Here is a 25,855-nt window from a genome sequence, read left to right on the forward strand (position 1 = left end):
TCTACTTGCTATATACCAGTCTCTGTGTCTTTGGTGAATAAGAATATATTGATACTAACCTAAAATCTCTTATACCATTTTCAAACTCTTTTTGGCATAGATATTTTGTTTAAATGAAATCTCACTACAAAACATAAATATGACCCTTAGCCTAACACAGGTAGAACTAAAACTTTATAGACTAAGACAAAATAGAACACAGTTTAGATATGGAAAGAGGAGGTAGTTTTCACAAAGGCAATCAATTCCATCCATTCTGCACAAGGTACAGTACAGTCTCAGGTATGAAGCCAGACACAGCCTATTATACAGTATATGTATTCCAATCTTTGGCCATCTCATCCTCCCCTCCATCCCACCCGTGTGTCTAATTTACTATCTGTCATTCATCTTGGTCTTGGAATCTCCCAAACGTTAGTCTTTCAAAATACGCTCCATGAACCTTTAGGGAGCCCTAGCAACTTTGAAATGGTTCTCTACACTGCTAATATTTATTAATATTGTTTTATTCTATCATTTGTTTGCCTCCACATCAGACTATGGCCTTGGATGTCAAGGCTACTTTCAGCTCATCATGGTATCCCTAGTGCTTAGCACAGTGTGTAGCAAATAGTCACTAAATGAGGAATATTCCTAATGTGACCATGTTTTCCTGACTTTTTTTCTTGACATGAATTAATTATTTGGTCCTAATTTTCAAAACTCTTTGGTAAACTCATTACATTAATATATCTTAGCTTCAGTTTTCAAATCTGTTAAGTGATGGGTTGTGATAAGAATCATATTAGAGGTTAAAGTAACTGGTAAACTCTAAACCTCTGTACAAGTTATTATTACCAAAAATATCCACCTCTGTGTTTGCATTTTATTAAAAAAAAAATCACACTGATAAGTTCTTATAGGGAGAGGTAAGAGGTCTCCAGGCTCTGGTACACTGGCAAAGGAGTCTGCAGGCCACAAAAGTTGGATGAGCGCTTTAAGTGTATCTAAGATCTTGATGTGGAGCTTTCAAACTTATTTTTCACCACAGATACTTTATTAAAATAAAATCTTGGGGCGCCTGGGAGGCTCAGTCGGTTAAGCATCCGACTTCAGCTCAGGTCATGATCTCACAGTTCGTGAGTTCAAGCCCCACATCGGGCTCTGTGCTGACAGCTCAGAGCCTGGAGCCTGTTTCAGATTCTGTGTCTCCCTCTCTCTCTGACCCTCCCCCGTTCATGCTCTGTCTCTCTCTGTCTCAAAAATAAACACTAAAAAAATTTTTTTAATAAATAAAAAAAATAAAATAAAATAAAATCTTAGCCAGAAATATAAATAAATAAAACATTTCAAAGTAGAGCTGCACTGATTACAGGGCAGAGAGCAGAGTGAAGAAGGGGTGGGGTTTGCAAAAGTTCTAGGGCTGAGCTAAGCCTAGTTTGAACACCATTGACCTCATGAGTAAATAGAATACAGAATATAAAAGAATGAGGCTCCCTAAACTTGTTACATACTGAACAAATTATTTCGTATTTTGGTGATAAACGTGCAGTACAGAAGAAAACAATTCAAATATTTGCCGTTTGTAAACTTTGAAGCAGCTGAAGCAACCAACTTACGTTTGCTTATCAGTTACAATCTACTTTTTCACACTAACGGAAGTATAGCTAGATGGGCAAAAGATAAAAAATACTAGGTATGGATAGGGATACACTCATATCTGTTTTGTCTTATTTTTCACCTCTGTTTCCAAGTTAGATTTCTTCAAAGAAGTTTCAGTTCAAAGATTCTCGATGAGTAAAGTTCATGTCCTGTCTAATAGGGAGCCATTTTCCTCAGGCACACGGTTCAGAAAAGAAGGACCAAAATTTGAGTCCAAAGTTTGGCTTCATTAGTTTTGTGTACATTTAGCCAAAGTTAGAGAACGAATTCAGGATTCTAATTAGAAGGATGGAAATTGTTGGAACCAAAGCTGTGTTGAGAACTCATCATTCATACCTGACACCATGATCTCAGCCACTAGCATATGTTGAGATTCTGTACTGTTATCTTCAGATCCTCTATTCCTGGATAAGACATCCAGTGGCATTACTTGGTTACTTAGATCTGCTTCACTACCTACTGAAGGTCAAAAGATACAGTTAATTTACCTTTTATGATTCAAGAAAGTTTTGATTTTAACTTATATTTGTAGATGTTTGTTGGTTGTAATTTCAGACTTACTTGTACAGTAAGAGCACTCAACTAGCAGTATCTTGGTGACTTAGAAAACCTCACCTGCTGTACCACACCCTCCCAGCTTCACTCAGTGCACTTGACGGTTGAGGGTAGGGAGAGACAGTGGGCAAAAAGACAAGACCAATTTAGGTACTGGCAAAAACAATGCATAAAATACTAAAATACTAATGGACATAATCAGCTCATAATCACAGCCTGCTATAAGGACAAATTAATACGATGATCTCCCCAACCTGTCTTCCATACATAGTCTTTCTCCTTTAGGCTGCTTTCAATACTTACTTTAGCCTTATTTTACCTGTATTCAGAAACATGAAGGGTCACCTGGGTGGCTCAGTCAGTTAAGCGTCTGACTTCGGCTCAGGTCATGATCTTGTAGTTTGTGAGTTCGCGCCCCACGTCAAGCTCTGTGCTGACAGCTCAGAGCCTGGAGCCTGTGTTGGATTCTGTGTGTCCCTCTCTCTCTACCCCTTCCCGGCTCATCCTCTGTCTCTCACCCTCTCTCTCTCAAAAATAATTAAACATTAAAAAAAAATTTTTTAAAGAAACATGGAAGGGTATAAACAAGTCATAATTTAACATAGGCATGGAACCCAGTACATGGGAGAAATTGATCCCCTAAAACACTTAGTGTGTTCTCTTAGTTCTCTAGTGGGTTCCCATTGCACAGAGTCCTTAACGTCAAAACTACTTTCACAAATACATATTATATTGTTTGCCTTTTTTCCCTGTGTTGACTTTGATACTAATGGGGCAAACCAATTAGACAAAATTACTGGTGCCTTAGTATGAATTGAGGCAATGGCACAAAACTCAACTAACAGTCATGTCTTCACTGTACACATTCACACACACACACACAGACACACACACACACACACACACACACACACAGTTTCACTTAAAAAGACCCATGATGAAACAGTAAGAATTATTAATTTTTTAAAATCTCAACCATGGAATACTTGGCTCTTTAATATTCTGTATAATGAAATGGAAAGTATATATAAAACACTCTGTGTACACACTGAAGCGATGATAGTCGTCTGGAGGAAAAGCACGTGTGTAGCTGCAAGTTGAAACTAGCCTCTTTTTCATTGGACATAGTTTTTACTTGGGAGACTGACAAAGTATGTTATTAACACTTGGAGATCTGGCAAGCACCTTCCAAAAATGAAGTGCGTATGTTGTTTCAAGAAAAGCAATCGACAGTACTTATTGCCAATGATAAAACTTCAGCTTTCAAGTGAAAAGTAGAATTCTGGAAAAATTTTCCCACTATGCTGAGCTTGACAAAATCTCAAAACTCAAGAGCTTTTCTAATGGGTTTGACGGTAATTAATTAGTGAATGTGACTGGATGTGTGTGTGACACTTGGAAGATACGCAACAAATCGGCCAGCCAGTTTTTTCAAATGACCAACATGATGCCACAAAATCACACATTGGTAAAAGAGCCACTCAAAGTACAAAACAAAAAGAAAACAAAACAAAAAAAAAAACCCACTGGATTTTAATATAACAGGTGACAAAAAGATTATTGATGTGGCTTCAGATTCCACATTGCGGCTAAGGTTTAAGAAACTACCACCTGTCCAGTTCTGATATACTATCAAAAGAATACAAAAAAGGCATCTGAAAGGCTATTAAATTTTCAATCCTCCCTTTTCCAAATCCACGTCTATGTGAGGTCAGGTTTTCTTCATAGGCTTTGACCAAAACAACACAACAAATTTAATATAGAAGCAGATATGAGATCCAGCTGCCCTATATGAAGCCAAACTTTAAAGATATAAATGTAAAACAATGCTATTATTCTCCCTACATTTTTTTGTTCCAGAAAATATAGTTACTTCATTTATTTCCCTAAAAATATGTCATGTTCATACATAATAAAATATTATAATTTTAATAGATATATTTTTTAGTTTTATTTTTAATTCTAATAGCATAACTATTGGTAAATTTAACCCACATTAACAAAAGCTCTTTGGAGTTTTCAGTCATGTTTAAGAGTGTAAAGGGTCATAAAACCAAAAATATTGAGAACTGTTGTGCTACAGCAACAATTAATAGAAAATTCTGAAAATCCAAAATAACCAATTCTGGTCCATGGATAATTAATCCATTTGTTTGCTGTTAATCTACCACGTAACTTAAACCTTGCCTACCAGATAAATGAATTAAAGAATTTGTAAATAAAATTTAAATTCTCTTTGGTATGAAAACTTCAAGAGATGAATTCAAATTCTCCTTCATTATTTGCATACACATTCAAGGAAAGCAAATCAGCACACTACTGGTTACACATCACATTTGATTTACTCTTCTGTCTTCTTCCTCAAAAACATTAGTTATTTAAATGTGGAACACAAGCATTCTCAGGCTAGATTCCCTACACTTATTTAATATCCTAAAGTTATTTACTATAAAGGACTTTGCTTTTTCATATTAAGCCCAACCATGTGGAAGGAAGATTGTATAGGACTACCTTTAAAAACTGAGGCCAAAATGTCTCTAAACATTATCTGAGGTGGTAAAATGCTAACATTTATTTCCAAGTTTGGGCCACTCCATCGTAAATGCGGGACCAGAGGGCTGGAAACTTAACATTTTGAATATTATCTTTTTTTGTTAATTTTACAACTGGAGGAGGTCAATTGAATTTAGTCTTTAATAAGGAGCCTAAAGATAAAAAATAAAAATTAGGAGCCTAAACTCATAGAAAAGAAAAACAAAACAAAACAAACTTGGCATCCCTAAAAGCAGGGAAGCTTTTAATAATATAAAATACTAAAAATCAGCAAAAGCATATGATTGATGTAGAATTATATTCCTGAGCCAAAGTAAAATAATTTAGCCACATATTTATCATCTTACCTGCTGGTGGTATCTGATGGCCATTGAGAGCCAGACACATTTTCCCATCTGGGGCTTTCACAAAACCTTCACGACACAAACACTGAGCAGATCCAAACCTCTCTTTGCAAATATGTTCACAGCCTCCATTTTGGTGTAAGCAGGGATCTGATCCTTGTGGAGAAAAGAGGTACATTCACAGATGGGCTTGGAGATGAAAAGAGTGCCATTGATACAAATCACATTGTACAGCTTTTGGGGAGAGAAACTTAGTGTATCTAAATGGAGCCTATATCAAGAGCTATTTCAGAAGAGCTCCTAAAGGAGCCAGTTCTAAGATAAGCTCAGAATGTTATTACCTTATGAGTATTTATTGAGTATAGCCAGTGCTTTTGTTCAAGAAGCTCTTTAGGCAGATGTGATCCTTATTTCCTGACTCATAATCTAGTCAAACTGACAAAGGGCAATTCAGAAGGAAGTTACATAGGACACTGGATAATGCTCACTCACTGGCACTCTCACGGGGTGGGGAAAGGCCCCAGTATAGATAGAAGCTTCCATTGCAGGTGTCTAAATTGCACCCCCAAACCCTGACCTCCCTTTCAGTGCCTTTAACCCAAGCATCCTTGAAAAGGAACATTTAATAAAAGCTGGCCAGGAGAGGTAAAGATGAGACTGGAGAGATAAAGCCCAAATTCAGTACCAGATTGTCTTAGTTTAAACCCAATCCACATCTTACGGAATCTTTTTTTTTTTCTTTTTTAATTTTTGAGAGAGAGAAAGAGCACAAACAGGAGAGGGGCAGAGAGAGAGGCAGACATGAAACCCGAAGCAGGCTCCAGGCTCTGAGATGACAGCAGTGAGCCTGATGCAGGGCTCGAACCCACAAACTGTGAGATCATGACCTGAGCTAAAGTCACTCAACCAACTGAGCAACCCAGGTGCTTCCACATCTTACAAAATCTTAACATCTACCCGAATTAGTGAGAATCCCCCTCCTCTTCTCCCATCAAACAATTAAAATAGTTGCAGATTCCAGCCAAAGAAAGACTGTGTAACATGTCCAGTGTACCTGGTTTGGCCAATGGATGAACTACAACCAGTGATGAAGGCTTCAGCATGCTGCCTCGGAGACGTACCCTATTTTTGCCAGTCCTCTTGTTCACCCTTATTACCGATGGCATAGTCCAATCAGAGAACCACACGTGATCCTCAAACACAGCTATAGCAAAAGGGTGACCTGGAAGCAGTTTAAATCCATTACATACATCTTGTCTTTGTCATGATTGTTTTTAAAAGGACAAGGCTTACAACATACACAACTCCTACACCAAATCATTCCTTTAATATAGCTGCTAAGCAAGATACACGCCACTACTACACCTGCATCAAGAAGAACCCACATGATGAGCAAACATCATCTTACAATGTGAGCCCAGCGCTGGGAAGTCCTAGCATTGTTGCACAACATATGGGGAGTGGGAGAATGTGGGTTGATTGACAGAATATCAAGAAGAAGACCAGGATGGGAATGTTTCCATGTTTGGTGATTCTGACACTACAGACTAAGCTTCAGAAAGTGATTTTTACCTCTCTTTGCATTAGGTTCCTTGTCTTTTGAATGGCAGTAATAAGTACTAATGTCATAGGTTGCTGCAACGATCTTTAACAATTTGAGGTAATTGAATAGCTGTCTCCTTAAATTCCCATTTCCAACAACACATTTTGCTGCATTGGACTCTTACCTCCTTTCCTATATCTCTTGTTATGCCATATTAGTCCAATGACCTGTGCTCTTAGTCTCTTTCTTCCTGCCTTCTCTTGAAATTTGTCTGTCAATTATCTCTTTCTTTTACATCTTTACTCTCTTCACTCTACTAGCTTCCTTCCCTTAGCCGATTAATATCCTCATCTCCTTGGCCCCTCTAGCATCTTTTTGTCTTTTTCTTTCCCTTCTTAGCCAAAGTTTTTAAAAGTCATTTATTATCTACTACCTCCATTTTCATGGCTCCTATCAACCCCTAAGTGGGTTCCCTGACCCCACCTCAATTAAACCACCTCGCCATGCTCCTGGAACTGATAAGATATTCAAGTATTTATAGTAAGCAAAGAAACGTTGTAATACACTATCTCAAGTGGTTAGAGGCTAAGCTAGGGAGCCCCAAATTGGGAAGCTTTAATCATGTCCAGTCACATTTTCTGGGACAATTTTTGTTTGTTTGCTTGTTTGTTTTTGTTTTTGTTTTGTTTTGTTTTGTTTTTGCAAATAAGCAATGGATGTAATGGATTAGAATAAATGTCTCCCTCTTCTGGCAGCAGACTCAAATGACTTGTCCTGGTGACCATGAGTCTCCATCCATCATTATTGACCAGGGCCTTTAAGATGTATTTTAGTTTCTAGTTCTTTGTCCCCAATTAAAGCTATAAGTCCATCAAGGAAATTCTTTTATATAGCTATAAGGTTTCTTTGTTATGGTAAAAAAAATCTAACATAAAATATATCATCTTAACCTAAGTGCACATTTCAGTAGTGTTACGTACATTCACTTTGTTGTGCAGCCGATTTCCAGAACTTTTTTATCTTGCAAAACTGAAACTCTATATCCATTAAACAACAACTTCCCATTTCCCATTCTCCTTAGTCCCTGGAAAAACACCATTCTACTTTCTCCTTCTATGAATGTGACTATTCTAGAGACCTCAAATAGATACAATCATACAGTATTTGTCTTTTGTGACTGGCTTATTTCACTCACCATAATGTCCCCAGGGTTCATACATGTAGCATGTGTCAGAATTAGCTATGTTTTCTTAATCTTTTTGAAAAAATTCACTTTTCTTAATTTTAATATTGAAGTATAGTTGATGAGAATTAGCTATGGTTTTTTTGAACAAATACCTCACACTAGACATAGTCCTCTTTATTTTTTAAAAAAGTTTATTTATTTATTTTGAGAGAGAGTATGTGCAGGGGAGGGGTAGAGAAAGAGGGAGAACTCAAGAAGACTCCACTGTCAGCACAGAGCCCAACGTGGGGCTTGAACTTATGAAACTGTGAGATCACCACCAGAGCTGAATTCAAGAGTTGGATGCTCAACCGACTGAGCCACCCAGACTCCCCTTCCTTATTTTTTTAATAGAAGAGCCACAGTTGAATGTTAAATTCAGAACGAATTCCTTCAATCTTTACATTAAATATACTGAGCTAAGCAGCTGAGAAGTTACCACTTATATACCAGTAGATGGCACTGTAATGATGGAAATGGTCATTTAGATATTTTCATATCAAATATTTGATAATAGCTTTTAATAAGAAGTTGTATAGTCATTAGATTAAAGCAGCAATAGAAATCATTCACAAAATATCTGTTATGCGTTTGGTTTAGCATATGGTATCTTTACATTCTGGATAGGAATTTTCAAATTCTTTTTTACTTTCATATAGCAAAGCTATAATTTCCCATTTATTTGGGTGATGTATTTTTTAAATAATATACGCCCCCCCCCCAACTAGACTCTATGACTTCACAGGAACCATATTCGTTTTACTCTCTACCGTATGTCCACTTCCATCAAATGATTCAATAAATAACTGTTAAGTGCATGGATAAATAGTTTATGGTCATACATAAGTTTTTAACTTATTGTAAAGTGTACCTTTAATTTTTAAAGAATCTTGTAAGTATATAAAATGTTCAACTATACTTATCATGATCTCTTTACTGTATAATACAAATCTAGAAATTCATTTCCTCTAAATCAAAAAGAATGGACAAAACAATACCTTATACAGATTATTAGTTAGATTCTTCATAAAAGAGACCATATTTTTACATCTTCTCAACCGACCAGTTTCCAAATCTCCAAAGCATATTCAGTATCTCCCTGGCTCTCATTTTAATATTCAGTCTGTTACCAAATCCTCTCAGGTTTGCATTCACAATGATTTTTAAAATACTCTAGTCCTCCACTCCACTTTGACATGGCAATGTTCTATCCGAGGCTTTCATCAGCTCTTGACCGGACAACTGCTGTAGCCTCCTGACTAATTTCCTTCCCTCGGATTTCAATCCAACCCTAATACTGTTCCTTAAGTGGTTATGCTGAGGTACCAGTCTTATCATATACACTTGCTGCTTAAGAACATGCAATGGCTCCTGGTACATTCAGTATTTCTCTTTCAACATTTAGCATAGACTACAGCATTTTAAATATATTTATGAATATATACAACACTCCATGCAAAATCTGGAAACTATATTTATTATCCTTTGCATATAAATGTTTATTCATTAATGTCTAAAGGTGATACTATCACAGTTGTACAAATGACATTGTCTAAAACAAGAAATGACAACAAACCAAGTTCTTATTCTTAAGAGATCTTAAAATTTTTAATATTTCCCTTCTGATTTGGGGGAAATCTTGGCAAAGGGAAATGATTATACATCACTACATTTTATCCTGTATTCCAATATGAAGGTAATCTTTGTAGCTCAGGAATCTCCCAAGAAGTCTGTCAGTCTGTCTCCATGCCTTTTTTATCATATGGCTGAAGGAGGAGGGCACCTAGGGGTGAGTGTGTGTGTAAACATATTTTGTGGGGTTTGTTTGTTTTTATTTGAGAGAGAGAGAGAAAGAGAGAGAAAGAGAGAGAGAGAGAGAGAAAGCAGGGGAGAGAAGAAGAAGGAGAAAGAGAATCTTAAGCAGGCTCCACTTAGATTGGAGCCCAACGCAGGGCTCCATCTCACGACCCTGGGATCACGGCCTGAGCCAAAATCAAGAGTCAGACACTCAAAGGACTGAGCCACCCAGGCACCCCAAACCCATTTTGTGTTTCACACAAGATTAAGAAATCACCCATCCCAAAACCTCACCTACATCGTTCTGGGCAAGTCTTTGGCGTTTTGAACCATCCAGATTGGCCATTTCGATTACAGACTGCTTGGCATCACACCAATACAATTTGTCAGTTAAGTAATCAATCGTTATTCCACTGGGCCAGACCAGATCAGAACTAGCTATAACCCGTCGGCCAATGCCTTGAAGGGAAGAACTTTCAATTCGTGGATTAATCCCCATATCAGTCCAGAATAATCGCCTTTAATCAAGAAAGCATACAACAAATAAAATTTGCATGAAAAAAAATCTTTCATTCTTTCATCACTGAAAATGTCAATGTAAATCACTTTAAATAGAAAGCTGAAGTGGTACACTAAGGAACATAGAGAGTATAGCAGTGAACATTAGACAAATAATTCTCAATAGCAAAAATTATCTTTCCATGTAGAGCATCTTGGACAGGAAATGCTGAATTAAGGTTTAGGTCATTGGATAAAGAAGAAATTATTAGTTTGAAAAATTTTACTATATTTCTAATTGAAAGTGTGTTCAAGAGCATATTCTTAAATTAGTGTTTCATGCTGCAAAAGGCAATAAATAAAACCTTGTTAGCCTGTCCCTCTGCCATGCATATATAAAACTATATATGTTAAATTACAACATAAAGGGAATAGCATATTTATCTGTTACCTAATTTTATACAATGTACTCAGTTAACTTGGTCAGTTTTAACTTCCATAAATCAGATGCTGAGGCACACTTTTTGTCATATGGTTCATTGCCTTTTATACTGGTTAGGTTGGAGATGGTTATAGTCCCACTTTTTTAATCATATGGCTGGCTCCAAATCAATTATCAATTATTGCCAGTATATTGTTTCCCATAGACCACTGTAAAACTTTCATTAGAAACAAAATAGGGTTAGTCTTTAATCCTTCTGTTTTAACAAGTAGGAAGGAATCCATTATTCTCCTTAATTCTCTAAACCCTAACCAACATCTGTCACCAATATGTTGCTAATTCACAATTAACAATATAGTCTTCTAATCTTTCAGAATTTCTATTTCCACATGTCTAAATCTAGGAATAACCTATCATTTGAACTCATGTTATAATTTTTCTAAATAGAATTCATAAGCCATGCAATCTAAATACTATCCTTCACTTGGGAAATCAATAATGTAGATTTTTAAAGAAAGTACTTAAATGGGCTTGTGTCTAATTGATTAATGAATTACAGCCCACTCCTTTTTTTAAAAAAAATTAAATTTGCTTAAAATGAAGGTTATCTTGGGGCCCCTGGGTGGCTCAGTCGGTTAAGCGTCCGACTTCGGCTCAGGTCATGATCTCGCGGTCCGTGGGTTCAAGTCCCACGTCGGGCTCTGTGCTGACAGCTCAGAGCCTGGAGCCTGTTTCAGATTCTGTGTCTCCCTCTTTCTCTGACCCTCCCCTGTTCATGCTCTCTCTCTCTCTGTCTCAAAAATAAATAAATGTTAAAAAAAAATGAAGGTTATCTGAATAATGAAGTTTGTATGTAAGAATAGAAAGTCAAAAGACATTAAAAGGATGAGGAAGTCATGCTAACTATATCATTTCTGAAAATTTGAACAAATTTCATGGATTTTCTTGATTTCTGATTCCACTGAACACCTGAGGTCTTAAGACAAATTTTGGACACTAGTATATCAAACATGAACTGTCTTATGACTTCTATGGGAAAGTGTCTTGTTTTTACAAATGCTTACTTGGCCATCGGATGGACAGCAATTCCTCGTGGCTGAGAGACCTCCTCCTTGATGATTATTTCACGATGCTTTCCATTTAAATCACTCCCTTCAATGAGAGATTTCCTAAAACGTATGTGATAAAAAGGAACTTGTTACATCAACTTTACTTTTTTTTTTAAGTTTGTTTGTTTATTTTGGGAGAAAGTGAGCGTGAGTGGGGAAGGGGCAGAGAGAGAAGGAGAGAGAGAATCAGAAGCGGCTCCACATTGTCAGTGCAGAGTCCGACCCGGGGGCTCAAATCCACAAACCACATGATCACAACCTGAGCCAAAATCAAGAGTCGGACGCTTAACCAACTGAGCCACTCATGCACCCCTACATCAACTTTACTTTCTAAATAAAAATACTCCTTTTCTCTGTTACTTACTGAAATGCAAAAATAGGCATTCTAAACTACCTCCATCACATGTGCATGCACACACACACACACACACACACACACACACAGGACATACACCCATGAATTCTACTTTTCTTACAGTCTTTTAAATAGCATCCCATTATTTATCCCATGCAATTAAAATACACGGTGAAAGGATAAGGTAAGAGGGACTGTGTCAGGAGGCTGGCAGGGACAAAGCCAGGGATGTAAATACCACCAACCCCTTTTCTTCACAGCCTGCCAGCTCCTGCTGAACCCAATGAAAGCCAGAGGACAGGTCACAGATCACAGGAAAGAGAGTAGGCCTCAAAGGGCCACAGAGACAGCCAGCACAAGGACAGCATGGAGAGAGTAATGTTGACTTAATTTTCTTCCATATGATACTAAGACAAATGGGAGTACTGAAATATTATTTGGTATTCTTTACATTAAAAAAAATAATAACCTTTGGAATCTGGCAGGGGAGAAAAATCCTTGTCTTCTCATTTTTCCATTTATTTTTTAAACAAACCTTTATTGTCAAATAAATACTGAGCACTTACCGTGTGTCAGGGATTGGCCTAAGCATTGGAGACAATAGTAAACAAAACCTTGTCTTTGTTCGCATGGAGCTTAGAGTTCAGCAGGAGAGGGAGAATTATAGTACAGAGAATGTAAAGAATGCAGTCGCCAGACTCAGGGCAGACACCTTATTGCAGCACACTTTCACCCTGTGTACTAACCTGGGCTTCCCAGCAGCATCCAGGAGCAGGCAGGACCACAGGCAGAGGGGACAAGAAGAACCACCCTTCCCCACCACATGCTGTCTGCTCAGCCTTTTCCCTACTGCAAACTAGAAAAGTATAATTATCTTTAATTCATTCAACAAACATCTGGAAAGGCCTAGCTCTTGTTCTTGTGGACAATGTCTGCATGAAACAGGCCTACCCAGAAACACAGGGAAGAACTATTTTCTCTTCCTTGTTCTGCTAAACACGAAGGAGATCTCTGTGTGGTTTATTTGAGCGCACTTTCTAGCCACTCGGTTGGGAAGGGGCTTCATATATTCCCCCTTGCAGGTTATGTGAAGGAGAGAGGCAGAACTAAAACTGGCTCAGGGCATGTGCTGGTCAAGTACACTTTGCAAACTACCAACTCAAGACCCTGATAATCTGATGTGTACTCCAGGGCCACTTTTAAAAGATAATTCTATTCCCAGATGAAGTGATTGTCAGAAAGGTACTGCTGGGTGGAAGGTATTTTTGAACTCAATGTGTCAAATTCACTCAATCACAACTGTCACTGAGCCTGTCCCTTGGTGGGAGGGAAGGAATTCTGAGGCCACTTCCTTGTGACCAGGGGAGATAAAACTGTCAGTTCTGATCTCACTGGTACATCATCTCTAAATTCTTACTATTTTGAGCAGGAGTGAAATGATGAGAATCAAGACGGACATAAGCTCCTGACCCTGGATCTGTCTTAGGCAGGTCTCCTGCAATTTACTTTCAAAGCTCCCTAAGGGGTTCGCCCAATAATGTACTTCTATTTGATTCAGCCAGAAAGCAAATCTCTAACTCTGGTGTTGGTAATGAGAAAGTAAAGACAAGCACGGACATTTGGGTGCAAAGGAGTTCGAGCATGACCCTTTATCTAGTGGAGCATCTCTCTCTTTTTATCCATTATCTAACGGGTCTCAATGCCACTGGGATCCTCCAAAACCCACCCTATTTCCTGACAGGATTGTCCATCCAGAACCGTGGAAGAGCGATTTATACCTCATGGTAGTTTTTTTTTTGTTTTTTTTTTTTACCTCAGAAGAAAGAGCAAACATGTTATTTTTACCTTCCTGATGCATTTTTTACTGGGCATTTGACTTCAAGAATTAGGATTCCTTAATGCTAAATAATAGCATTACCAGTGGAATGATCAATTAGCTTCCTGCCTATGTTTAGATGATAATTTGAATCTGTCTTTTCCTAAGCCAATATAAACTGTAAGCATCCACTCTGGTTCTTTTAATTGGTTAAAAGTTCCCATATAATCTAATATCATGAACTTGGAATCTCAGTTATTTGAATCCAATTTCTAGCTAATATCAAGGTTTTCAAACTATAAACCTCTCATTTCCAGACAAATTAAAGGTTTTCTTGTAACAGCTGCCGTTAGAGGGAAGAGGACTTAGAAGGGCTTGTTATTACAGAACTCAATGAACTAGGAAATTTGAGGTCTGGATTCTCCAGGACACGGAGGTGTGTGACGATCTCCTGAAGGCATTGCCTTGTTGTAGGTACCACGGGGCTATTAATCAAACACTGTTAAAATTAAAGGTGCCATGCACATGTGGGAAATATGAGGAGACCCGGCATGCTCAGAGAGGCCAAGAGCGCCTGACATCTGCTGTCCTGATCAACGCTTACCCTTCTGAGAACAGCCGTGTACAAGCTCTGTTATTATGCACAGCTGACATTTTAAAACGTCCTTTCAAGTAGGTTCAACACAGAGGAGGCTGTTATTATGATTTTTATCATTACCACAACTGAAATTCCAGATCTACTTCTTGCTGGCTGCTTGCCATCGGGAAAGTTATTTTACCTCTTTAATTCTCAATGTTTTAATCTTTAAATTGGGGACAAGAAAACTTACTTTTTCAATAGTGTCATCGATATAAAGCTCCTAGCACAGTGTCTGATGCACTTTAGTGATTCAATAAATAAATATCCAAAAAATAAAGAAAGAAACGTTTAAGCGAATGAATGAATGAATGAATGAATGAAAATATACTTGCCCTGGATATAAAAGTACCATATTATTGATAACTGTACAGCACACCATACGTCTGGCTAATTTTTAGAACACCATTTGTTTCCCATGAATTATCTAGACCAAAGAAGATTTTCTGGAACATAGAAAACCTACCCCCAAGCATATAAACCTGTTCCCTGGAACTTGGAAGGAGTTCTGTGTTGGGACCACTGATTTCATAGAGGTGATATCCTAATTAATTCTATCTTCTTTTGCTTTAACACAGTTGTGTAGGTACCAGATGTTCAGGTTGTCTACCATTACATTTCATTACTTTAAGTTACTCTGAGAAAACATCCTAGAGCACAGAGCATTTCCAAAACCGTCCTGTGACAGCTGCCTGTACTCTCTGGTTAGCTACCTATCTCAGAAGTAAGGACTGGGCTCTCATGAGCACACATAAGAGAAACAGCCCCTTCACCCATCCCTCTCCCCCATCCTTCACCCTCCTCCCCCCACCCCACACCATTCTGGGAGGCTCACACAGGCCACACACACACCAAATGCAGCTGCCCTTCCTGCAGACCCAAGAGCAGTGTGCCCAGAGGGCAGAAATATCACAATTTCTCTCTAGTCCTGTTCTTTCCCACATAAGGGAAAGTAGACCATCTCTCCAATCTCATGAGGACTCTCCTCACAACTCCCACGTAAAGCCCTGCTCCCTCCTTCATGCTTATTAACAAGGAGCCAGCGTGTGGATCCTAGTCTATAAAATGAGGGGGTTTGGCTAGTCAATCCCTGAAGCCCCTTCCATCACTCGCTCTGAATGTGTACACCCCTCATTTGGCATTTATTTATGTATGGCCTTATTTATACATCTCTTGTACTGATAAGTAGACCAAGCATTTGTACTGGTTTTGCCTGTGTACATGTGCCTTAGCTCCCTGGCTAAATTGTAAGCTGACCACAAAGATGGACAGCTCTTCACGCTCCTTTGCATTTCCCACAATACCCAGGACAGGGCTGTATCCATAGCAGGTGCTCAAAGGATGCTTGTTGATTGCATTCAGACAGGCTTTGCATTTCTCTGATTACCACAGCCTGAAGTGTGAAAACACATGCTACTTCCTTGGTCCACACAATTCTCCCTTGGATACAGATCTAATCTTGATGAAAGGAGGAACATCCTGCTTGTTGGTGTGGGGGAGTGGAGGGAATATGGACAGCATTAGGAGCATCTTTCCTCCAGTCCCAGCCAAGTGCCCAGCAACAATTTCTTGAATACAAAGTGGAGGATGAGGTCCGCGGTATTATCTATGCCATCACTCCCATCCCACGTGGCTTAAAACTGAAGGTGGAAGCGTACCCTCTGTCTGTCCAGTAGAATTTACGGTCAATCCAGTCTATGGCAAGACCTTCTGGCACATCTACTGCTTCCTCAATAAGCCTTTCTCGCTGAGAACCATCCATATTAGCTCTCTCTATCCACTTCAGGGCTGTATGGGCAAAATATATCTACAAAAAAGAACACAGGCATTTCTCTCTGATTTGCTTTTAAAAAATTAATGTGGAATATATACAAATGGAGTTGGTAACCTTCAGATCATACAGTGTAATCATTAAGAGCTTGACTTTGGAGATAGACACACCAGCAACTGAATTCCACCTCTACTGCTTCCCAGATGTCTTAGACTCTTGGTTTCCTCATTGGTTAAATGGGGATAATGATACCAAATGCATTCACTGATATATATATATATATATATATATATATATATATATATATATACATATATATATATGTGTGTGTGCGTGTGTATATATATATATTCAATTATATATATATTCAATGCATTCACTGATATATATATCACAGATATATATAGATATCACAGATATATATATAGATATCACAGATATATATATCACAGATATATATATCACAGATATCTATATATATATATAGATAGATAGATATCACAGATATATATATAGATATATATATCAGTGAATGCATTTGTTATCATTATCCCCACTTAATCAATGAGGAAACCAAGAGTCTATATGTGATATATATATCACTGATATATCACTGACATATATATATATAACTCCTTAGACCTGTGCTTGACACATATTTCTATTGCTACTTGGTAGTTTATTAATCTTTGATCATTGGTTAATAACAAAGCCATTATACTTGAATTCTAATGGCTTCTATAGCCTGAAAGTGAACAGTGATGAGCAAGCAGTTTAGTGGCAGCTACAAGCTGGGCTGTGTCTTCTACTGCTCAGTCCACTGCACTGCATTTCACTACAAGTCAGGAAACACAGGTTCCTTTCCTGGTTTGGCCCTTATTTATTTAATTGTGCTGCCCAAGTCATTTCACCTCAATTTTCTCAACTGTAAAAATGACAAAGTTATACTAGATATTTGCCAAAGTTTCTTTCATCTCTAACCACATTTAATTTCATTTTAATTAATCCACCTTGTTTAACAGAACATACCTTGCAGGTGCAAAGCTCTTTTTCAGTCTACTATGCAGACTAGCAAACAGGTACCAGAATTTTGTGAGAGTATTAACCATGAGTCAGATGACAATTTAATGATAGCATGTGTGGAATTTTAGCTGTGAGTACATATATGCACATAAACCTGTAATCAATGATGAGAATGTTCATAAACATTCATTATCTAATGAGCTATCATTAGATAAAATAGAAAAGGTTCTATTCCATAACACAAAAATGGGTACTTCTCATATTAAACAACACTAACCTAGAGCTCTTCTCCTCAAACTCAAATGCGCACATGAATCGCCCGGAAATCTTGTTAAAATACAGATTCTGATTCAGGAGTCAGGGTGGAGCCTGGGAATCTGCACTTCTAACAAGCTCTAGGTGACATTGATACTGCTGGCCCAAGGACCACGGTTTAAAAAGCAAGAAAATGAGAACTGGACCAGAGAAATGAAAACTAGCCACATGACTGCAAGTTCATTCTAGGTCTCTTTATTCACCTTATAAAGAACGCTGACTGTGTAGGAAAAAAAACTAGTTTGGTAATAAATGAATCTTGAACTGATTGTTTCTATTAATTATTTCTTTCTGTTAATATAATTCTTCCATGGAATTATCTAAATTCAGTTCAAGGAAAAGAGAGAAGGATTTTTTGCTAGTGTTTAAGTACAAAACTTCTATTTGCAAATATAGTTCTATTTGGCTATCAATCCATAGCAATTAAACAAAGAGTTGATTTGCTTCCCTCTGCCTCTTTTGACCATTTACCAGACTGCTTCCTTCAAATCAGGAAGAAACAAAAATACAAAGTTTAAAATTCTAGGAATTAATGCACTGTCTAGTAATAATTAAATGATTAATTAAGTGCTATGTAAATTTATAATTATTGGGTGATTAACCTCCACAAGACAGTGTAACATATCATTTCAAGCACACTGTAACCTAGCACAAATATGACCAGAAATTAAAGATCAAATGGTCAGTTGATTCAGGTGATAATACAGAAGTTTTTAAAACTTCATGTAAAATTGACTATTATATAAACAATGTTGTAAGACTGTCATTCCCACGTGAGTCATAAAATCTGTGTTTCTGATTGCCATGATTAAGAGGTCATTGAATTCCATCTTTCAAGAACTTATATTAAATGCAGATTACTAACCCATACTTCCAATGTCCCACCCCCACCCACTCCTTCCCCTATCAGTAAATAACTAAAAACCTATTTATGGCAGTCTTCCTATGTGTATGGCACTCTGCTAACCTCCCATCCTCACCTCCAAAGATGAAACTAAATTTAAGATTCTGCCCAATCATTCCCAATAAAATGGCTGAATCACAATAAGGACCAAGGCAGTGTTATGAGAACAGGAACACCCTTAAAATTTGCCAAACGATGTTCCTACATTTCTCTGTGCCTAATCATTCTGAGCTTAGCAGAGGATTTTCAAGTAGCTCAGGTCATCTGTTAGGATAAAATCCTCTACTCTGTCCTTAAAGCACAGCCACATCTGTTCAGGCGACAAAACCATACCTTATTTTCCACAGGGTCGTGATCAAGGGCAAAAACCATTCCCATTTGCTGGCTGAGCAGGGATCCATAATCTGTTCCATCAAAACGCACATGTCGAATATCTTGAGAATTGGCAAACAGCAAAAATGGCTGTGGTCCTGTCAACCAGATTCAAGTATGGCTCTGTTTAAAATATGCCTTGGAACCCAGAAAACACTTCTGACTCTTCCTTTTCATTGTACCCGCTTTCTGCAGTTCTCGTCTTCGTAATTTTCCACCAGTGTAGGTTAAGACAGGCAAGACGATTTCTTGTATGAGGCAACATTTTACCAGATTCCCCTCTGTCTAGGTGCCAGCTTTTAAAGTGCAAATTACTTGTCAAAAGAGCCAGCATCAAATAGTGAACACCAGAACTAGAAGACGCAAGTCTTAGTGCCACAATCTCCTTGATTCACACATATGGAAACATATTAATATTAGCAGATTCATGTCCAAATAAATTCATGTCCAAATAAATACACTTATCTGGCCTGGGCACTTCTGAAAAGGAGGCATGGTTATTTGAGTTAATAACAAGACCCCTGATAATTTTCAGAGCTCAGATTACACTATATTCACTAAGGCCCTGAGAAGCTAAGAGTATTGAGGTCTAAGGCAAAACTCTGTAAGCTCATCATTATGTGATCCCAGATCACAGGCATAATGAACTTTGGGAGAGATGACATTAATTTCGTATAAACCTAGGATTTCTAAAGCTGCTGAGGGACACAAGAGATACAATGTCAGAAGATGAAAAAATTGTTCAAGCATACAACTACATATTAAATCTTGACATAAAAAGGACAGAATTTGTCAAAGTCTTATGATGGCTACATTCACTGCAGAGATGAAAATCAAATCAATCAACAAATATTTATTAAACATCTCTAAAGATTATTCCGGTCATGACTTTCACATATACTGGCATCCCATGCTTGATGTTATGGTAAATATTTGCTGAGTGCTAACTGACTTAGAAATATTCCTCAAAATGATTATTATTTATGTGATTCCTATTTATATTTACAATGTGATTTTGTGTTCCATTTCCAAAAATAAAAACTCAGACTTTCTACTCAGAAGCCAAAAGCGATTTAACTCTCCATCTTTCTAAATAAAATGTTTTCACATAATCTTTTTGCAGAGACACACGTTCAAACATCCACAGTACTAACCTGATGCTGCACAACTTTTTTTGTCCAGTTGTAGGTCATACCCAGGAAAGCAACCACATTCCCAGGACACTGGGCTAAGAGGGAGGCAGAGTTGGCTACATCCACCATTATCGGGTGATGAACAGCCTATAAAAACAATCGCTTGCTGATGATGCTATGCCATTCAAAAATATAACAATTTTTCATCAAAATATTGAAAAAGCCAAGTATATATTAGTTTTTAAATCTATCTCCATCATCATTTATACTGCTGCAAACAAGTTTATTCTTCAGACCCTAAGAACAAAATGTCACCACATTCCATTTTCCTATAACCCAATAGCTTGAATGTTAACCCTTCACATCCCAACAGCCCTTGTCCTCTGTTCTGTCACTGAGCTTGAAAACAAGAGCACTGCCAGCGGCTGCAAAAAGAAATATCTTTTGATGAGTTTGACAGCTAGTCTAACTCTTGCTGGTGAGTAATATATTTTTTCTCCATGTATTTTTGGCCTCCTGATTTCTTTTGCTTTATTTAAAAAAAAGCTACACATAACTCTTATGCTAATTTTAAGTTACATCCAGCCCTCTGTAATGCTTTAGTCTCTATGAAGATCAAAGTAGAAAGATATTTATTAGCTGCAAGGAATAGACTAAGAACTCTGCATCCATCGTCTTGTTCAATGCTGGCCACAAATACAGGAGGCATGTATGATTAACTTCTACAGATGAGAAAAATGAGAACAAGGGGGGAACAAGTAACTAGTCCAAAGTAAGCCTGCTAGTAATGTAATGCTACTGCATAGCTGTCTAACTTGAAAGCCCTTGCTCATAACCACTACACTATGCTGTCTAAAAACAAAAAAAACACACAAACCAAAACCTGATATAAACCTATATGGTACTTCGTTGCATAAGTATCTTTCTATGTGTAATGTTGAAAAATCTATTCTCCTTTATCAATAAGATCAATTTTTAGGTGTCACTAAGAAAATTAATGTTTTCAAACAAACAAAAAGTAAATAAACTTACCACTGCATGTTTTTCCATCTGTCTCAAGCACTGAGCCTTCAGGACAGAAACATATGGGACCATCTGATGTCAGAACACAGTCATGGCTACATTTAGATGTATTGCTTGGACAGGAAATTAATTCTAATCAATGAAGCATAAGGTCAAGATTACTGTTAAGCCAGATTTGTAGAAATTTAGCAAAATCAGCTGATAATAAAAAAATGTTATGCTAAAAAGAGAAAGTTAAATCAAAACCAGACATTTATGAACTACTTTGGTAAGGAAGTTGTAAAAATAAAGAAAAATTTCAAATCTAAAAAAATTAAAGAAAGATCTATCATTTTAGAAAGTGAATTTAGCTTCCTCTAAGTTTCTTTTATGTCAAATAATATTTTCAAAGTTATTAGTCATCAATATCCCAAAATATTTTATTTTTTTTAATGTTTTTATTTTTGAGAGAAAGACAGAGATAGAGCATGAGCAGGGGAGGGGCAGAGAGAGAGAGGGAGACACAGAATCCAAAGCAGTTTTCAGACTCTGACCCGTCAGCACAGAGCGGAGTTCGAACCCATGAACCATGAGATCCTGACCTGAGCTGAAGTCAGAAGCTTAACTGAGTCACTCAGGTGCCCCTATTCCGAATTTTTTTAAATGGAACTCAGCCAAATCATTTGCAAGTTCATCTGGAAAACTAACAGCTCTTGTCTGGATGGTTATTCAAACAAATCAACTGTTTGAAAAAAACTTTGTAAGAAAATTTGAACACTGTCTAGACATTTGAGGTTCTTAGGGAATTATTGCTAATATTCTCAGGTACAACAATGCTATTGTGATTATACATAAAAACTAACTGGAGATTAGATGATAGCAGAGAATTACAGCTAGCGTTGTAGATGTAATAATGTATTATGATTATGTTTTTTATATACTTACCCTTCAGAGATATACAATAAATATGGAAAAAGAAATAAATATATATAGAGAGAGAAATTTATATAGTTGCTTCCCAACCTTATTTTGATTTAATAGGCCTGAGTAGAGTCCAGTCACTCATGTACATAATAACTTATCAAGGTAATTCCGATGCATACTGCTGATCAAGGCCTACCAACCCAGTTCATAGCCACCTTAGAAACATCACTGAAAATGAAAGAAAATAATGCAATAAATACTTACGATGACACCGTTTCCCATCAGGAAGCAGAATAAATCCTACAGGGCATGTGCAATAATAAGATCCAGGAATGTTTTCACACCCAAGAGTACAGCCATGATTCCAAAAGGCACATTCATTGACATCTATACAACGACAACGGTAATCAGATGGTTATTTTTTTTTAATGTTGATTCATTTTTGAGAGAGAGACAGAGAATGATCGGGGGAGGGGCAGAGAGAGAGGGAGAAACAGAATCTAAAGCAGGCTCCAGGCTCTGAGCCATCAGCACAGAGCCTGATGGGGGGCTCGAACACACAAACTGTGAGATCATAACCTGAGCAGAAGTCAGACGCTTAACTGACTGAGCCACTCAGGCAGCCTCAGATGGTTATTTTTTCAATAAATTGTAATATTGCTAATAAGTCAGCACAAAGTAGAATATCTCACGCTTGTATTTCCTGTAACTGACCATGGAAAGACTGTTTCTGCTACACTCACAAAGAATTAAAGAAGTCAATTCAATTGTTGTGAAACCATTTTTATTGTCACAGTTTATACTTTCAAATGCATCTGTGCTTTCATACTAGAATTGCCTTCAGGAAAAAGTAGTACAATTTCCCATGAAAAGATGCAGCCACTTAAGGCAGGGACTCGTGAAAGTTCTTAATAAGAATAGGACATCCTTGCTCTGCTCTTCAGCCTTCTCAAGGCTGACAGGAGCCTTGAATGTAGGAACATTCCCCAGCAGCTTCATTCTGACAGAAACCCAACCTTCCAGGCCACTGTTTTATGCTATGGCTCTCCCCCACTAGTCCCAGGTCAACAGGAGACATATACTTAACCCATACTTAGGTGTCAAGTTTACCTGACCTCTCACCCCAGCCAATTCTACTGAATGTGTGCTGTAGCCATTGAGTGCTCTTCATTAGTAACTCACTGGAGCTCCCAGGAGAAAGGATACAGTACTTCTCCTGGGTTTACTGAATTGGGCCTGAAGCTTCAAAACAGGAGGAGCCCTAGATAACCAGTCCTGGTGCACAGTGTCTCAAGATCCTGTCACACCTTTATGGGATAAGGTGCGGACTTCATTTACTCTTTGAGGATCTAATGATAGTTATGAAACAATCTTACTATCTTAAAAAGATCTGAAAATACTGACATTTTTGCTCACTATCAAACCCATGGAGGTCCATGGAGTCCACTCAGAGAATCCCTGCCTTATATCCAGCTCTGAGTAGCCTCTGAGAGAATTTGATCTAGGAACACAAGACATAAAGGAGATCTGAAAGTTATTACAAAGGCTTCAACAACAACAACAAAAAAGTATTTTTCTGGGGGGGAAGGGGAGAAACCTCAAGTTGGTTTCACTTCGAGGCTCTCCATGACCCACTGGAGAACAGCCCTAGCTCAGGCAGGCTACACTTATTTTAGGTAGCTACCCCACACGTTACCTTCACAGTGCTTTCCATCTGGGCTTAAAGTATACCCCTCCGTGCACGTGCACAAATGGGACTTAGAGTCTTGCTCACACACGCTGCCTGTGCAGTTACCTTTCCTCAGCTTGCAGAGTTTCTGACCTAAAAAAGAAGATGGTTTATTTGGAGTGGAGGTGTATTTTGACAAGGGACACTGCTTGATCCCTTCGTGGTTCTTAGAAGTCTAATCTCCCTGTGACAAAAGAAGGGGTGTTGTCTTTCATGGTGGGGACACTGCTTTGGAGCCAAACAGTATTAGTCTGGATTCTGAAGCATTCAGAGAGGCAACCCACTTATTTCTCTAATTGTATTATTCCTACAAAAGCACTCAGGATCAGACATCCTAATTAGCTGGAGATTTCATTCCTTGGGTTATAAACACTAAACACAAGTTATCAGTTTTTCATTTCTGCTTTACTTACTACATATATAATATATAATAAAATACATTTATATTTATACATATACAATTCTATACATTTCTCAGTGCTCATCCAGATAACTGTACTCCTTTTTTAAGTGTTTATTTTTGAGAGGTGGGGACAGAGAGAGAGAGAGAGAGAGAGAGAGAGGATTCAAAGCAGGCTCCACACTGACAGCAAAGAGACATATATGGGGCTCCAATTCACAAACCGGAAGATCATGACCTGAGCTGAAGTTGGAGGCTCAACTGACTGAGCCACCCAGGCACCCCAAGATAAGTGTACTCTTAATCCCCTTTATTTCACTCATTCTGATTTACTTTTATAAAAAAAGAATAATAAAACAAAAATTCTGAAAATGAAATACCTGTTTAAGAAACAAAAAAGCTTCAATCCTAAGAACATCTTTTTTTAAATATAATAGTTATAGGTTTGATCTATATATTCAGTTTTTAGGATCATTATTTAAAGAACATCTTTCAGACTTAAAATATACCACTGCCATATATCTTGTCCCCAAATTTCTGAGTTTTTTGCAGCCAGTATTCCATGTTTTACAAAATAGCCCAGGGTAAATAGCAGAATCTGCTTTGTGAGGTAGGTGTTTGGGTTGAATTAGCCAAGTATATGGAACAACAAATGGCCAACTTAGCACCTTCGATTTTCAGAGCCAGAGTCAAGAGACAAACTAGTAACACATGGATCCCTGCTCAAATTGTGCTCCTTCTTCTCTTTTACCAATTTTAACAACGACAGGATAATTTGTAAAATGTTCTTGGAGATACAGAGTTAAGCTTGAGTCTGAGGGCAGATTTCAGGATCCAAGTAGAAATGGAAGCCAGAACTCTGGCAAGAGGTGACAGTAAGGGAAGAAGGCCAGGGTCATGGATCAGAAGTCATGGAGGGGTTGAGATCAGTGAGAGCCTGTGAATAATGAAAAGGACCCAACAGAAGCTCTGCTAAAAACACAGCTTTGCTGTGAATGGCACAGGGAACAAACCAGTGACAGCCTGAGCTCAGCAGTGCAAGAAGCTGAGGCCATTCTTTCTCCGTGTAGGGCTCTTCCTCTGGTCCCTGTTTATCTATTTATAAAGATGTCTCCTTACTCTGTACCAATTTCCTTCTATTTCAAGTCAGTAAACACTCTTTTTGACCAATAACACCACGACACAGTGAAAACATAACATATTCTTGCCCTCTTGAAAATGTCTCTAGTGTGCGTCGAGACTACCTGGCATGCCACCCTTTAGGGATTCTGATTTGGTAAAAATCAAGAGAAAGGCTCAGGAATCTGCATTTCAGGAATCATTCCGATTCTGTTGCTGTAAGTCTTCACACACACTTTGAGGAATACCTCAAACACTGAATACTGAATGTACCAATGAAACTTCCCAGCCTCACCTCAGTTATAAATACCTCCTTTTAGCAAGTCTGTGTTATTTCCTTGGTGATTTTAAACTTGTTTATTCAGGACACCTGGGTGACTCAGTCAGTTAAGCATACAACTTTGGCTCTGGTCTCGCGGTTCATGGGTTCAAGCTCCGAGCCGGGCTCTGTGCTGACAGCTCAGAGCCTGGAGCCTGCTTCAGATTCTGTGTCTCCCTCTCTCTCTCTGCCCCTCCCCTACTCACGCTCTGTCTCTCTCTCTCTCAAAAATAAATAAAACATTAAAAAAATTTAACTTATTAGGACATGATTACAGAATTAAATATGAAATAAATCTTACCAATTATTCAATACTGTTGCAATATTAC

At 37.9% G+C, this 25,855-nt stretch overlaps 1 protein-coding gene across 7 annotated transcripts in view; it reads right to left on the bottom strand.

The window, feature by feature from the left end:
• The window catches only part of EGF (epidermal growth factor), a 95,854-nt gene that overhangs the window by 25,728 nt on the left and 44,271 nt on the right, over positions 1 to 25,855 (bottom strand). For 4 of the 7 annotated variants that reach the window (XM_058721662.1, XM_058721660.1, XM_058721658.1 and 1 more), the window contains exons 6-16: positions 23,656 to 23,781; positions 22,224 to 22,346; positions 21,066 to 21,188; positions 20,055 to 20,180; positions 18,862 to 18,998; positions 16,174 to 16,322; positions 11,663 to 11,767; positions 9,953 to 10,176; positions 6,148 to 6,315; positions 5,097 to 5,249; positions 1,978 to 2,100 (exon numbers count right to left, since the gene is read on the bottom strand). In XM_058721662.1, coding sequence (XP_058577645.1) covers positions 1,978 to 2,100; positions 5,097 to 5,249; positions 6,148 to 6,315; positions 9,953 to 10,176; positions 11,663 to 11,767; positions 16,174 to 16,322; positions 18,862 to 18,998; positions 20,055 to 20,180; positions 21,066 to 21,188; positions 22,224 to 22,346; positions 23,656 to 23,781 — 1,557 coding nt within the window. The remainder of the gene's footprint in view (positions 1 to 1,977; positions 2,101 to 5,096; positions 5,250 to 6,147; positions 6,316 to 9,952; positions 10,177 to 11,662; positions 11,768 to 16,173; positions 16,323 to 18,861; positions 18,999 to 20,054; positions 20,181 to 21,065; positions 21,189 to 22,223; positions 22,347 to 23,655; positions 23,782 to 25,855) is intronic. The other 3 variants (XM_058721663.1, XM_058721657.1, XM_058721659.1) reach the window with 2 other exon arrangements.

The sequence above is a fragment of the Neofelis nebulosa genome, chromosome 3 (genome assembly GCF_028018385.1).
Source record: "Neofelis nebulosa isolate mNeoNeb1 chromosome 3, mNeoNeb1.pri, whole genome shotgun sequence".
NCBI lineage: Eukaryota > Metazoa > Chordata > Mammalia > Carnivora > Felidae > Neofelis > Neofelis nebulosa.